Source organism: Acanthochromis polyacanthus, chromosome 5, assembly GCF_021347895.1.
Source record: "Acanthochromis polyacanthus isolate Apoly-LR-REF ecotype Palm Island chromosome 5, KAUST_Apoly_ChrSc, whole genome shotgun sequence".
Classification (NCBI taxonomy): domain Eukaryota; kingdom Metazoa; phylum Chordata; class Actinopteri; family Pomacentridae; genus Acanthochromis; species Acanthochromis polyacanthus.
This window is the reverse complement of record NC_067117.1, coordinates 39886386-39902471: the sequence shown is the minus strand read 5'-3', so window position 1 is coordinate 39902471 and position 16086 is coordinate 39886386. Positions and strand designations below refer to the sequence as shown.

Below are 16086 nucleotides of genomic sequence, written 5' to 3'. Positions count from 1 at the left end.
ACTTGAGGCAGGGTGGGACATCGGACTGGGAAATGGACCGATTGAAGATTCTGGTGAACACTCCAGCCAGCTGGTCAGCACAGTCCTTCAGCACCCATCCAGGGACACCATCGGGTCCAGCCGCCTTCCATGGGTCGACCACCCGCACTGTGCGCCTCACGTTGTGCTCCTCCAGTGTGAGGCTGGTGCTGCTCTGGACCACAGGGTGTGGTGTAGCTGCCTCCGGGATCTTGTCTCAAAGTGGGCAAAGAAGCTGTTCAGCTCCTCTGCCAGTGAGGCTCTCTCCTCAGCAGCTCCGGTGTTGGCCCTGTAGTTCATGAGGTGCTGGACCACTTGCCACACCTGTCTGCTGTTGTTGCTCTCCGGGTGGTCCTCAATCCTCCTCCTATAGTCCCTCTTGGCCTCTCTGATGCCTTTCTTCAGGTTGGCTCTGGCTGCACTGTACAGAGCGCTGTCACCAGACCTGAAGTCGGTGTTTCTGTTTTTAAGCAGCTGCTGGACCTTCTGGGTCATCCAGGGCTTCCTGTTGGGGTACACCCGGATGGTCTTGTCCACTATGACATTGTCTGTGCAGTTTTTGATGTAGCACAGAACACTTTCTGTGAACACCTCCAGGTCAGGGTGATCAAAAATGTCCCAGTTAGTCCTTTCAAAGCAGTCCTGCAGCCGGAGGGGGGTGTATGCAGGGATCATAAGCAGGGACATGTGGTCAGACTGGCCCAGGTGTGCTAGCTGTTTAGCCTTGTAGCCCAGCTGGATGTTGGAGTACACCTTGTCCAGTGTATTAGCTCCTCTGCTCTGCTCTGCTGCTTGCTAATGCTGCTGTGGAGTAGTCCGTTAGCTGCGCTAGCATTAGCATCGGGTGGGATGTAAACAACAGTCACAAACACCGCCGTTAGCTCCCGGGGAAGGTACATGGGCCTGCATTTAACAGTCACATATTCCAGCTCCGCGGAGCAGTGACTGTCCACAGTCACCGTGTCAGTACACCAGCTGTTGTTAATGTACATGCCCACATCCCCTCCTCTGCTTTTACTGGAGTCCTCCGTTCTGTCCTGCCGATGGGCTATGTAGCCGGCTAGCTCAATAGCCAAGTCCGGTACGGATGAGTTAAGCCAGGATTCCGTAATCAAAATGATGCAGCTGTCCTTAACAGTGTTGTTTACTGCGACCTGGAGTCTTACTATATTTAGTCAAATTATGGTCAAGATACATTTGTTCATCTCAGATGGTCTAGCGTATTTGGTATTAATTTGGCCAGGATTCCCACAGTAATGTCCAGTGCCATCCAAAAGTACTTGGATGTGGTGGTGTCAACAAACTTCAAGATGATGTTGTTCTCCCATGTGGCCTCGCAGTCACGGGTGTACAGGGAGAACAGCAGAGAGCTTAGCACACAGCCTTTATGGGTTCCATTGTTGAAGGTGAGGGGAGAAGTATCCTAACAAAGTTTCCCCTCCTGGTGTCCAGATGAGCGAGGGCGGTGTGGCGCAGGTACGCTATGTATGTATGCGTATGTATGTACATCTGTAGATTTGATGGGATGATGAACAAATTGCAGGGGGTCCAGGGTGTCAGCTAGGGATGAGGTTATGCAGTTTTAGACCAGCCACTCAAAACACCTTATCACTACAGATGTCAGGGCAATTGGGTGGTAGTCCTTCAGAGAGGTGGGTTGGGCTTTCTTTAGGACAAGGACTACAACAGACTGCTTCAAGCAGATGGGGAAAATGTACTGAGAGAGGGAGAGGTTGAAGATAACTATAAACACAGTTGCTAGCTGGTCGGCACAGGCTTTCAGGACGCATCCAGGAATCCTTCCTGGTGTTCACCCTCCTGAACATCTTCCTCATGTCGTGCTCCATCACAGTGAATGACTCCTCCTCTCCGTCAAGGAGGTGTTAGCCCATATGGTGTACGCCTTGAAATGAGCTTAGAAAATGTTCAGATTGTTGATGAGAGAGGTGTTCACTTAGGCAAATGTCATTTTGTAGTCCACAATATTTTGTCATCCCTGCTGCAGTCCTCTGGAGTTGGGTTGCTCCATTTGTGACTACTGCTTCCTCCCATAGCAGCATTTGTCCTCCTGGACTGCCCTGCGAATGTCGTATGTGGCAGCCTTGTACTTGTCCATGTTCCCAGTGATGGATGGTTTTGTCCACTCACCTCCTCTTGTTGGAAAATGATCTGTTGGTAATCTTCAGGACGATGTCATCCATTAGTTTCTCAGTAAATCCCACAGCTGTGTCCATAAACACAGTGATGTCATCATCTGAGCTGCCCTGTAACATGATCCAGTCTATGTTTTCCAGGGTGTCCTGTGAGATAGCTTCTGATTGGTCGGTCAAGTGCATCACCTCTCTTTGCACCGGGCCTTGTTGTTTCAGCCATTGTTTATATTTTGGTATGAGAAAGACAGGCATGGTCTGACTTACCAAACGGGGGTGGGGGTGGGAGATTTGCCTTCCTACCCCTCTCTGAATGGTGTGTAACAGTGGTCTAAAGTCCTGCCCGGCTGAGGCCGCCATAGTAGTAGTAGTAGTAAAGTCCCGTTCCTTCTGGTGGGACATGTAATGTGCTGGTGAAAGTCCAGCCTCTCCTTCTTCAAGCTTACACTGTTAAAGTCCCCAGCTAGGATGAGTGTAACACAGGTGTCAAACACGGCCTGTTGTAGAAGTGTATGCTCTTGCCTCTGTACTGATCTTTGTTACGTTACATGCTTGGCTCTGGTCATGTGACCATAAAGCCGGTAGTTGCTATGTGCCGGTGGCAGTCAGTCACCTGTGTATGCGGAGGAAGGACAGTTTGTTTGCTGCTCGAGAGCCAACTTCCAGTGCCGGACTGTGTCGACAGAGCGTTGCGATTGATAGAAAACCGGAGGCGGCCAGGTTTTTGTTTGCTGGCGAGCTAAGGAAAGGCATCTAGCCCAAGGAAGAATCATCTCAACTCAACTCTACTGGAGATTCCTGCCAGGAACCCCCAACCTGCTCTGTCTGGGCTGGTAGGAGGCTCTCGTAGCCACCCTTTTGCACACTCATGCACTCGCACTTTAGTCTGAGACCCTACCTCATCCACGTATCCCCCTACTCACTCCCACGCTTCCCTCTGGAGACTAAAAATCATTGCGGGTCGTATGAACTGTCACTCCAACTGTGCAAATGAACTAAACTGTGCGAATTGAACTGAATCCCCTTTGTACATGAACTCTCTGGAACCCAAAAGGAACTTTCCGGTTCCTTTCCCTTACGAACTGTTTGAACTAAACCAGTGAATACTTGCGTATGAACTGTGCATTCCGCATTATTTTCTTTCATGTATTGGAATATTGAAACTTGCGAATTGTAGATATGGTAATTAAGAACTTTTCTATTTTTATATATTTACACTGAATGGCCATTCATATTTTCTTTCACTGTCTAATTGTTATTGTTGTTGTTTATTGTTTGGTGTCCACTAACTAAAATATTTACAATACATGGTGTTAAAACTAAACCTAAACTCTCCGTCTGTGTCTTCTCTCTCTCCTAGAGCCGTATCTTAATCTTCTGATATCTAGCCCATTCTATTACTTAATTTAATGATATGCAGCATGTACAGGTTACATGAGTGCTGCATCACAACAGTCAGCCTGGTGGTTAACAAGGACCTCATGCAGCTCAGAGAAAGCAGTGTTCGTGTGTGAGATGGAATACTATATAAATTGAACACTGAACATGATTGTAGTCAACTCTTGAAGGAGTTAGAATGGGTGGCATGTTATTGATAGTAATTCCAAGTTTGGTGAACAGAAATGGGAGAGAGGGACAACATTCTTGCTATCACAACAGTTGTTGTTCACCATCAGACACACCTCTGCCCCTCGATATGACAGACCCATCTCCAATCCGTCCATACAATGAAGTGCAAAGAACACTGCCGGTTGAATGGCGTGTTCTGGGACCATGGGGGTCAGCCATGTCTCAGTTAGGCAGACAATGTTTCAGTCCCTTATGTCCCTCTGGAACTTCATTCTGGTTCTGAGATAAACCAGTTTAATCTCCAGAGGCTGAACATTAGCCAGCAGGATGCTGGGCAGCGGTGGGTTGTGTGCCCTTTACCTCAACTGGTTTCTGATGCCAGCTCAGCACCCTCTGGGCCTCCTCTGTGTCTTGGGGCTCGCACATCCTCCATTGTTGTTACTGTTGTTGCCGGCACACTGCAGAATCTTCCTTGGCCATGTGAGACTGGTATGTAATTATGTTATTATGAGTAGTCTATGCCAATATTTAAAAGCCTGTTTCTGTCGTATGTATTTTTGCATATTACAGGCAATGCCAGAATGTAAAACAAATGAATAATATATTATTGGTGCCGGTGTATGTATACTATATGTGTATATATATATATATATATATATATATATATATATATGGAGAGATAGAGAGAGAGAGATAGGTCTATATGTAGTGGGATAATAATGTTAATACATATTAATAAAGGGTTATCTTGTCTTTTATTTTTGTGATTTGCTATTGTTAGGTCTATAACACACTGTAATTCATACACATTATAATGCCTGAAACTAAGGACCATTGAATCAGCAGCTTTGCATTTGCTGAATGGGTGATCACCCTTGAAAATACTGGAGACAGTGGTCTGGGCTGGGATCAGAATTCCACTGGTATGACACTGGGTTTACAAGGACTTTCAGGACACCGCTCAATCCTCATGAGGGTCGCTGGAGGAAGAGGAGGGTGCTGAGGACTGGAGTCTATCCCAGCTGACTTGTGGCAAAGGCAGGGGACACCTGGACAGGTCAGGGCTTTTTCTGATTAGCTATGCTAAATTGTATAACAATAACAGTGAGCAGTTTCATCACTCCGAACAAAAGGTACTTTTGATTGCTTCATAGGGTAGATGATTGGGTGTAAAAAATGTATGAATTTAAAATCTGCGACAACTGTTTTCATCCTATATTCTGTCAGCACTCAGCGTTGGATTCTCTTAGCAATTTCTTTACATTTACCAAGTAGTTTTAGCTATTTAAACTACAGACAACATTGATAGAGGCCATTACAAAAAGCAGTGACCAACATTCTTATTTGTTGTTTAGTTTGCTTAAGACAAGTAAACTGTGTCAGTATCTTGATTTGCAAAGTTTTAATTATAAGATCATTGAAATGGAATACAATCATTCTATTTTGATTAATCACATACTGACGACCAGTTCCGATGGAAAGCCACAGTGAAACAAGAACTTTTGTGTTCTAACAGAGAAGTAAGAAAACCTCATATAGAAGTCAGATTAAACTTTAGACCTAGAAACCAGGAACGTATCTTTTTAGCAATATGCCATGTAGTTTACTCCACGTCTTGATTTTAGTGATGAAAATGAAACAGTCCAGTCAGATTTATTGAGATACTCCAAATACAAAAAACACATCTTTGTGAAAGAGTCAAGTCAGTCTGGATCAGCAGTCACTTTCATTTTTGTAAAAAATAATAAACCTGCTGTTACATTCAAACTGGCATTAGAAGGATCTTAAAGGTGATGAAAATAACACGCATTATGTGTACGCAAGATGTCCCTGACAGACCTCCAAAATGCCAGTCGTGGCAGCAAGAATACTTGTGACATAACTGTCAAGCCTCTTTTTATATAAAATGAAGAGAATGAAGGCAGAACAGTCACAAAATGGCTGCTGCAAAAATGGCTGCAGATGGGAGCTGTGTGGCTTGGTGCAAAGTCTAAAGAAAAGGAGAGACGAAGGAGAAATGGATGATGGAAAGAGGGAGAGCAGCCAGTCAGTGGATCAGTCACTCCAGGCCTGGCCTCCCAGCAGGGGGTTGTGCTCGGGGCGAGATCACAGGCCTGCTGCCACAGCGAAGCCTTCACAGGCACACAGCGACAGATAGGAAGCTGCTGGCACCAGGTCGCCTCACTGATTCACCCCAGAACTGCTTCGACACAGCCATCTTCTCTGTCACCAATGTTCCAATGACTGAGCTTGACCTACATGTAAACCTCATCTTTTCATGTCTTGGGGTCTTAGCAGGTCTAAGATAATGGGCTGGTTTTGGTCTTTTAGTGTGGCAGTTCAAAATAGACAAATAATTCCAAATAATTTTGTGACATTATCATTGTTAATGGAAATACACAAAATAATACTCTGAGGATAATTCTCATTTATTTCAACCTGGTGTGTTTTCCATAAATATGGCTTATGTGGGTCACACCGTATTTGGTCTCTACCAACATGGTAGAGATCAGAGGTAATGAGTAATGGGGCTGTGGATATGAGAGTGTGCAGCACATGCCTCCTACAACTCTCCTGCAAAGAACTTTTGCATGAAACATTTGAAATGTTAATCTGTAAATCAGACCAAAAGTAAACACTGAAAGTTGTCACTTAGAAACACTATTAGGTTGACGGCCTGGTGAATCTACACTACTGTTTAACTCACTTAGAAATGTCCTTATGATGAAGATAACATTAACTAAATCAGAAATACAGTGCAGACATAGTTAATGTGGTAAATGACTATTCTAGCTGTAAACGGCTGGTTTTTAATGGAATATCTCCATAGGGGTACAGAGGAACATTTCCAGCAACCATCACTCCTGTGTTCTAATGCTACATTGTGTTAGCTAATGCTGTTGAAAGGCTCATTGATGATTAGAAAACCCTTGTGCAGTTATGTTAGAACATGGATAAAAGTGTGAGTTTTCATGAAAAACATGAAATTGTCTAGGTGACCCCAAACTTTTTAACGATAGTATACATTCAGTCCAATTTTAAATTGTAGTTAAAGTAAGATGTGTAACCATTACATTAAATTTAAAAAAGCAGCTTTTAGTGTGCCAAATCAGGAAATCCAAACTAAGTGTGGATATTTGTACAAGATTCTGCACACGGCTGGGTTTCACCATCTCACCCATGTCTACTGAGCAGATATGTTCATTTCGACCAGTCTGCTGCACTGCCAGCACAATGGGATACATTTTACTTGCAATTTGCACACTTATAATTTCATGCTTCAAGTCTTTTTTTTGTTTTATTTTTTACACATAATTACAAGGATTATTTTTGAAGTATGAGAGAAGCGGAAATGTGGATGAACTGCAGCTAAAATCTGTAAAATCTGTGTCTAAACCCTTTTTTTCAGACGCAGCATTTTCCTTGTGTAAAAACACAAGGACCACTGAGTCTGTCGCATTTCTGCTAACAAGCTGCTCTTCTATGTACACCATTGATGTAATAAGCGTGATAGATAGGATCTTGCCACTAATCAGCCTCGCAACAAAAAGAATCCCTTGCAGGCCTAAAAATATTTCCCCCATAGACCACTATTGTAAAAGAAACGTATGGAAAATCATTTAAAGTCAAGCTAAAAGGATACCTTCAACCAAAACCGGACTTTTTTTCCAACATGCTGTCTCAATCTCAGTTTAGTAGTCTGTAGTCTATGGCTCAAGTGAGAGTATGCAGGCATGGCTAACAAGGGAAGTGCAGATTATCATATTCATTATAACAAATCATTATTGTGAAGATGTTTACTTTAAAATCTGCCTTGTACAACTTAGAAATGATCCCCCGGCATCTTATCTCTTCTAAATCCACACACATACACATACTGCTACTCCTTTCCTCTTAATTTCCTTTTCCATTCCCCCACCCCACCCCCCCCACCCCCTATCCTTTCCACTGTGACCCTTAATGTTGAAAGTCAGTCAGGTTCTATTAGTATCAGCCCACACTCATCATTATCTATCAATTAGACTGGCAACAGCCAGAGCAAACAGAGGAGCATCTGCAGCCTTTCGGCTCCATTTCTGCAGAGCGGCTGTGCTTTGAGCTGACTCTGCCTCACAGAGCTCGGTTTAGAGAGGGCTTGTCTAAACAGATATGGGAAAATTTCAAGACTGAAGAATGTATCACTTGTTTGATGGTATTAGAATGAGGGTTGGTTCCCAAACTCCACTACTTAATAAGTACTGACTAAACTGCTTCCATTGCATTTCAACAAGGTACACATTTACTAGCTGGACCAAGCTTAGAACTGCAACTTGGCAGGTTTCTTGCACTTGTGTAGCTGAACTATTCACTACAGGAATACCCAAAAATGCATTGAGTACTCACACTGTAACTTCCCGTGAATCATCTTTTTGTCATCATAACACAACAGAGAAATGTATGCATCATTAAAGAGAGAGACTGCTTTACACACACTTTCATTCACCATGACATTCTGCGAACATGTTGCTATGTGCCAAGAGCATCATGAGCCTCTCTCTTTATTAGAATCCCCATTAACTGATGCCTCTGACTGCTGGATCTTCCCGGGGTGCACAACACAGACCTAAATAGACCCTAAGCCCATGGGAAGAACTAATGGAGACCCACATGACTGGATGCAGGCAGAGTTTTGTGGGCAAATCTGTCATGTTCTGATGGCTTGATTAGGCTGTACTAACGACACAACATGAACATCTTGAGATTAGACATGTCTTTCTGCTGAGGTTATGCTTGTCAGCAATGTCCCTCTTGCCTCTCAATCAGTGATCCACAAGGAAGTCACTCATGATAGTACGCTACAAGGATGACATTACATACTTTCTTTGCCAGACATACCACAAGCAAGTCAATAAAGTGTATTTATATTTGTTTTAGATTAAATGCTTTTCGTATTGAAATGTTGCATTTCGAAGTGTGCCCTTCACGGAGAGCCTGATAACTAAATATACTACATGTTTGTGTGTTGTGTTGCAGCAATGGTATACCAGCACCATGAACCTTGTAGGAACATGGCTGACTGACCGTATGGACCTGCAGCTCCACGTTTATCAGCTGAAGATTCTTATCAGGATTGTCAAAGTGAGAGTGACTGACTCTTATATCTCTATCATATCTACATACAAGTTTTTTCAAATACTGTTACATGAATGTTCACAAGGAAAAATGTCAGAAGTTCTAACAGTGACTCTATTCATCTTTGGTACATTGGAACTCTTTACAGCGACTTTCCACATAATTTAACGTTGTTCATCTTAAAATGAACTTCTCTCCTCTGTGGTGTTTTTGTCAGTTGTACTTGCAACACTTTTTGGTCTCTCTGTTTTACACCGACATTCCCAGTGCCATCCATGCTAAATTAAACTTAGTTGACTGTGCCAGCACATCAACTTATCCAGCTTAGGAAATAGGTTGTCTCAGATGGAAACACTTTATTGGTTTGTGGTACTTCCATTTTCTACTTTTTTTTAATCTACCATAGTGGTCTGACAGTCTTTACAGGACAACATCCATTTTTCAAAGCAAATTTTCAAAAACAAGACTAAGAGGATATCCCATTATTCCCAAGACAGTAATATCCTCGTTGTGAATTTTCTCTTTTATGTTAAACATGAATCACAGTGACATTGTAATGGAAAGTAATATGAGATGTGATCTATTTTATTATCACCTCGAAAAGCAAGGTAATAATATTGATGCATGACAATGACACAGTTGGAACCATGACAGGTCACCTCAATTCACTGTGACAGATTCTGTGGATTCATCATTCCATATCCTACATAAAGGCTGCTGCCAAGTATGAATCACATGTGCAGTATGAGAGAAGAAAGCTGACAACCATATTCTTCAACGCATCATGCTAGAGCCATCTGACAAAAAAAAAAAAACTGTATTCCATTCAGCTGAACTAATTTTTATTTATATATAGCCACTTCACAACAGAAGTCATCTTATGGCACTTAGAGATTGTAAAGAAATCTTTACAGTATTATATTATAGAGGGAAATCCAACAAATTTAAAGATTTAATTTGAGCAACTATTTGTCAGTGGGAGAAAAAAACTCCTCTTCATAAGGAGAAAACCTGGATCTGGAAAACACAGAAGCACAGCAAACAGAGGAAAAGAAGAAGAGGAGGAACAGCATCAACCCGTGGACTTCAGACCCAGTAACACTCTGAAACACAAACTGGTTCATCCCGAAGGAGAAACGCCCACACACATATGGAGCAATGTTGTATATGCAGTCTAATGCAAATGTAAGAAGGGCAGACTAAACAACAGCTGCATAAGTGTATGGCCCAACACTGAACAGCTCATCAGGACAAGAACCAGCATTCCACGTGCATCTGAAAGATAAGGACACTCCTTTGAAGACAGTAATATACACATTTTTAACAGAGAAGATGAGTGGTTTGAGAGAGGAATGAAAGAAGTTGCATATGTCAAACTGGATCAGTCACATCCAGAAGAGATTATCTATCTAGTATCTGTAACACAGTGATGAGATCTCTCCCCAGAAAGTTTCGCCATCATTAACATCTTGAGTTATTCCTGACATGGCAGATTCACATTCTTTGTTGTCTAAAGTGACAGATTCACAACCATCACCTGGTTTCACAGCATTTCACACCTGGAGACAGGAGAGTCTTGTGTCTGGAGTGACTATAAACATCTGACAGTCGCCAACTGTTAGCTAGAACTGAAGAAGCTTCTTGAATGTGAAGTGAAACATCTTCAAAAACCTAAAAGAGTTCTGGTTGCTTTTTACTGAAGCTCCTAGGGTTAAGTAGGACGCATCAGAACCTCCAAAAATTCCCACTTATACTTCTAAGAAGGTTAAAATAACGGGTTTTCCCATTTAGCCCTTCGTATGATAGGGCTAAATGGGTTGCACCATGTTGTTCTTTTTTTATTATTACTGGAAGTATCGTTGGACATCAACAGTGGAACCCTATAACTGATAACCTTTGTAAGGTTGTTTCTTGATCGCCATTGATAACTGTTTGTCTTTTTTCTGTTTGTAACAGAAAAAGTATCGTGACTTCCGTCTTCAGGGAGTGCTGGACTCCACATTAAACAGTAAGATGTATGAAACTGTGAGAAACCGGCTGACCTTGGAAGAAGCCACCGCATCGGTGAGGGAAGGAGGCATGCAAGGCATTTCCATGAAAGACAGCGATGAAGAAGATAATGATCACTAGATTAAAGGGCCTGAAAAGTACGAGAATGTCAAAACTTTTCAGAGAGTGAGGTGTACTGCCTAGGAAGTCCACACAGCCTTTTTTGGTCAAAAGAGGTTGGCATACTTTGTTTTTAGTCTTTCATTTTGTAATAATTTCACATTTCTGCAAGAATCAGTACAAGAAGAAAACATTGTTCTGTGTCAACAAACACTTGCATGACCTAAGTCTTTTTTTTAAATGCTAATTAGGGTTGGGCACCATCAAAGTTTCCAAAGTTTGGATTCTTAAGGAATTGTTAGGAAAGTTTAATTTCACTTCTGCTTATCGGTTGTTAAACACATCACATGTAGCCTACAAGTGTATGAGCAGTTGTTAAAGAGTACAGAGCAGTGCAGGTGTGTGTGCAGAGAAAGTGTGAGTGGTGGAGTGACAAAGAGTCAGCATCCAGCAGTGAGTGTAATGGGTTAGCTCCAATTAGTCCTAAAGGAAATGACTGCCTTGGCCCAAGAGAAGTTCTCCTGCTCCCTGTAGCAGAGCAAAGTCAGAACACGGTGTAATGCAAACACCTACTCTATATCTATATATGTAAGCTGAATGCCACTGTGTTTTTTTCCTCATAATGCGTTTGCCTTAATGCATCGTGGCTTAAGTATCACTCTCTTATCCTGCTCAGTTGCTGCTGACCTGTTGACCAACAGGCGAGCTGTGTCCCAAAACAAACACCTTAATTTAAGAACTGCTGCTACAAAATGCTTCACAAGGCCCTGCTACCGTTACAGTAAAGTAAACATTAAAATATAAACCAGCCATGGTTGCTACTGTTACAGTTTTATCCAGGTAGTTCTGTGTTTCTGCTGCTAACGTTTCCAAGCAGAGTTTCACAAACTCTGTAGTGAAGAATGCAGAAGGATGTTATAGTAACGACATACGATGATACTCTCATTATTAGTCTGCCAAGAAACATGGTGGAGTTATGTGGTGATCGGCGTGTTTGTCTGTCTATTAGCAACATCACTCAAAAACGGGCTAACGGATTTGGATGAAATTTTCAGGGGAGATCAGAAATGACACAAGAACCAACTGATTAGATTCTGGCAGTGATGCAGCTTATAGTCTGGATCCACAGATTTGTTAAATATTTCTTTATCATTGCCAGATAGCGGCACGACGTCACTGTAACCATGACAAGTGAACACTACACCAGCTGTCTGCTGATGATCTCATGATTGTGATCCTGCTACAAATCCACCACTGAGGACTACAAATGGTTTAAAGATTCCGTCTGTTGAATATGATATAACGACTGAGCAGCCTTGGCTGAGTACTGCACTCTCTGAGTGCTTTTCTAGTTTCCCCTTACTTTCAGTAACTATTCTGTTTATCAAGGCTCGTTGTAGCTGACTGAATAACTGACCTCAAAGCTTTTATAGCAACATTTGAATTTGAATGTGACTACAGCAGTGTGCTGCTATTTCTCTCTCACATCAGGAGAGACTCACTTTAGACAACAAACCCACCAGCCTACATCACCACTTTGCTTAAAGTGGATGTGTAGTCAGACTGTGACTGTGGGTCCTCACTTAAAACCACTGTAATTCATACAGTTATTCAGTGTTTGTTTTCCTTGATAGTCAGAGATGGACAGTGACAAAGAATATACGCAGGTAAAGGTAATAACGCCATACTCTAAAAGTCCTACAGTGAAAATGTTACTTAAAGTAAAACTATGTCAGTGTAGTCAGTAAAATGTACTATGGTTATAAAATATAAAGTACTCAGAAAAATGTGTCCTTTGGTTGTTTTACTCTAACATATTGTATGTTAAAGTATTGGAATATTATGAATACTTTTGCATTAATAGGAAGGCAGAATTTTACTTTTGTAGTAGCTCAAACCACCTGCAACTCATATTCTAGGACTGGAGGATTTTTAGGAACCTGAATTGATAAGCAGAAGCACAGTCAGAGTTGTTAAAATACAAATGATACCCAACCCTAATGCTCATCAATACTTAATTCCCCCAAACTAAAATTCATGAGAGGCAAGTAATAAAATATGAACTGATTGCTCTTAAAATAAGAAATACGAAGAAGCAAGATGACAGAAAATCAAAAAAGGCAAAGGCATGAGTGTTTGAGACATGACAAATGTGACCATGAACACGGTGAAGCATTTCTGTCTTTGTACCAGAACTTTACTTTCGCTTGTTCCAAACATTTCTCTTTACTTTTGGCAGTTCTGTTGGGAAAGAACTTAAACACTCACACAAATGATCCACTGTTCTTTGACTACAAATGAACAGTTAAACTGACATAAATGTCTGTTATTTAAAGTCTGCCCACAAATGCATGGTCAGACTTTTGCTGTTAAATTATATCAGAATTAATGCAGATGCTTCTAGAAATGATGTTCACTCATTGATTTAAGGTCAGATGGCCTGGTCTAAGAACAACACAGCTGAAACTAAAGCATTCAGAAGCTTTCTTTGAAACTTTTTTTAAAGTACTGAATGTTCTCCAGCAACATGGATAAGTACTTTGGTGTCAAGTTTATGAGCAAGGCTATGTTGTGCCGAAAAATGCTGCTGTATGTTGCATTGTTGTAACAAGTGTAAAAAATGGTCTCATGTTACTTTCTTGGTAATGAGTTTGCATCATTTCCTGACCACAAAAATCTATCTGTGCTGTAATACGATGTGACGGTGGAGTGGAGCGATTTTAAAGTGACAAAAAAACAACAACAAAAACAATATTATTTAATCGTTGATTAGACCAGTTTACATCTGGAAGAAATATTCTGTTTTTTGAAATCCCCAAATGTTGTCTAGAAACCCCACAGATCATTATGACTTTTGCCTGTGGCTGTAACAGTTCAAATATTTCAGGTTCGGTTCTCAATGTGAGCTGAAGAATTAGTCTGATTAGTCTGGTACAGTTCCAATCAGTGTAGGTGTTAGTACATGTGGAGCTTAAATTCCAGTCTTCATCCAGAAAGCATTGGCAGTTTGTTAGTAGTTTTCTGTTGGCCAAACCAGAGAGAGTCATCAGTAAGGCACACACACACAAACAACCAAAAAATTAAATAAAATAGAACAAAAAATCTCTGTAGGGTAAGCCTCTTTGTTTGGAAAAAAATTGAGGTTTCTCAGCACATTACAGCAAAACTGGAAAACAGTGACAACGGCATGCTGGTATGATGTAACCAAAGATGAGTTTATCTCTGGAAATACATCAGGGCACCAAAGTATGTCTCTTTCTGAAACAAGGCAAACGTGGATAGAAGCATATCCCTTTACCTGCTGGAGTCAAGTGGCCCTTTGCTGTGGATTTAAACTGCACCATAGCAAAAGACTGCGAGTTGCTCGAACAGGAGTAGTCTACGACGCCGATTCTGCCCTGACTCTGGATAACACAGATTACACATTTAGTAAAATGCTGAAATGATCTTTTGACAATGATCCATTTGCCTCCATATGGTCAGGGTGCCTCTAAAATGTGTCAAACAAATGAACAAGTTCTCTGTGCAGCTTGCTTTTATGTATTATACATGCAAGGACAGGACATATATTGATACACAGTGCAAACTTGTAGGCTGACACTGCTGGAAGGCTTTTTTTCAACTCAAATACTGTATTTCAGTTGGCAAAACAAAGCTTTGACAACAGGTGGCAATGTGCATTGCATCCTACAAAACAATTATTAGACAAAATTAACAGCATCACAAAAATTTTGCACTTTTTTTGGTAACTTTCCAGTCGTATTTCAAGCATTTCAAAGCTGTCTTGAACACGCTGCTGTGAAAAGGCCATGAAGCCAATAAAGTCACAGCAGACCTGACCTCTGGAGAGGAGCTATATTCACAATGTATCTGACACATGCTTCAAGGTGTTGGGCAGACGGGTGGATAACTGGCAGGACCAAAACCTCATCTTTATTCAACAAAACATTGCAGTAATTAACTTAAACATCACAAAACATGAGATTAGGCTGCATAATTGAGACAAGTGCAATCAGTCTGAAACAATTAAACAAAGCACACGTCCACTGAATCCCCTTATGAGAACATCCAGAGTATTGCCATGAGAAATGAAACCGTGGACACTAAATAAAATGAAATCACACATTAGTCAGGCAGGAAAATGTTTCAAACATGTATAGCTAATTGTTTGGGTTTTGTGCAGTGAAATAAGACCGGAGCTTGAGTTTAAAGGTTTCTCCTTGTGTTGGTGCCACAAATGATTTCCCTTTGAGAGGCCGCACAGCTGTATTTATCCTTTACAAAGAAAATGATGCACTGTTGATCATTTAGGAATCTCTGTCAATAAGCCTCCAGATAAATCTGTTGCATCTTGTTAAAGTGAACACAAACAGTCCATGGTCTCACGTCTTTAAATGTTGCTGCTCTGACATCCACAACAACCCAACTTTTCTTCTTTGTTGTGATCAGTAGGTAGCAAGGAAATACAAATTTAGTTTGGTTCTTATCATGCTGACAGACTTTTTTTCACTTTTTCAATTGTTAAGCAAATGTTCTTTTTTTAGTCAGATATTATTTAAACGATACAGTTAATTTGTCATTAACTGTATATGTTCTTATATTGCAATGTGCACCTTTCTAGGATGTGTAATCTGGTTTGTCCACATTTTTATGGATCATGGAAAGTGAAGTTTGCCAGTACTTTCTCTCTGTCAACTGTTTTCTCTACTGTACTCTTAGAGCTATGTGTCATCCTGTGTGCAAGTACTGCATGTCCCTGGTAATCACTCCCTGAAGTGTTTTTGCTCCGTGTGTGAAGCTACCGGTGGGTTCACCATGCTTCTGCCTTTGTAAAAGAACCCATCAAGGACAAGGACATTTAAATAAAAGGTGAATGACAAATGTGGAAAGAACTTGTGGACTCTCATTCACTGTTGTTGTTGCTGTGAATGAATGTGACTGACTGAATGTGAATTGACGAGAGAAACAAGTTGAAAACGTCCTCATGATTTGCTGAAAATTTTTCTTTGTACTGATTCTGATTTTAAAACAATAAATAACACTTTTCATTACAGAATTGGAGGACATCTGAACTTCAAAATTTTTGAACAATAAGCCTTCTCTTTAAGAGTTTTCTGCTCCATATCAT

General features: G+C 41.2%; 1 protein-coding gene across 2 annotated transcripts in view; it reads left to right on the top strand.

Moving 5' to 3' along the window:
• Nucleotides 1–15850, top strand: part of cadpsa (Ca2+-dependent activator protein for secretion a) — a 224584-nt gene extending 208734 nt beyond the window's left edge. For both annotated transcript variants that reach the window (XM_051947997.1, XM_051947996.1), the window contains 2 exons: nucleotides 8751–8855; nucleotides 10806–15850. In XM_051947997.1, coding sequence (XP_051803957.1) covers nucleotides 8751–8855; nucleotides 10806–10979 — 279 coding nt within the window. In that variant the 3' untranslated portion in view covers nucleotides 10980–15850. The remainder of the gene's footprint in view (nucleotides 1–8750; nucleotides 8856–10805) is intronic.
• The last annotated feature ends 236 nt before the right edge of the window (nucleotides 15851–16086 follow it).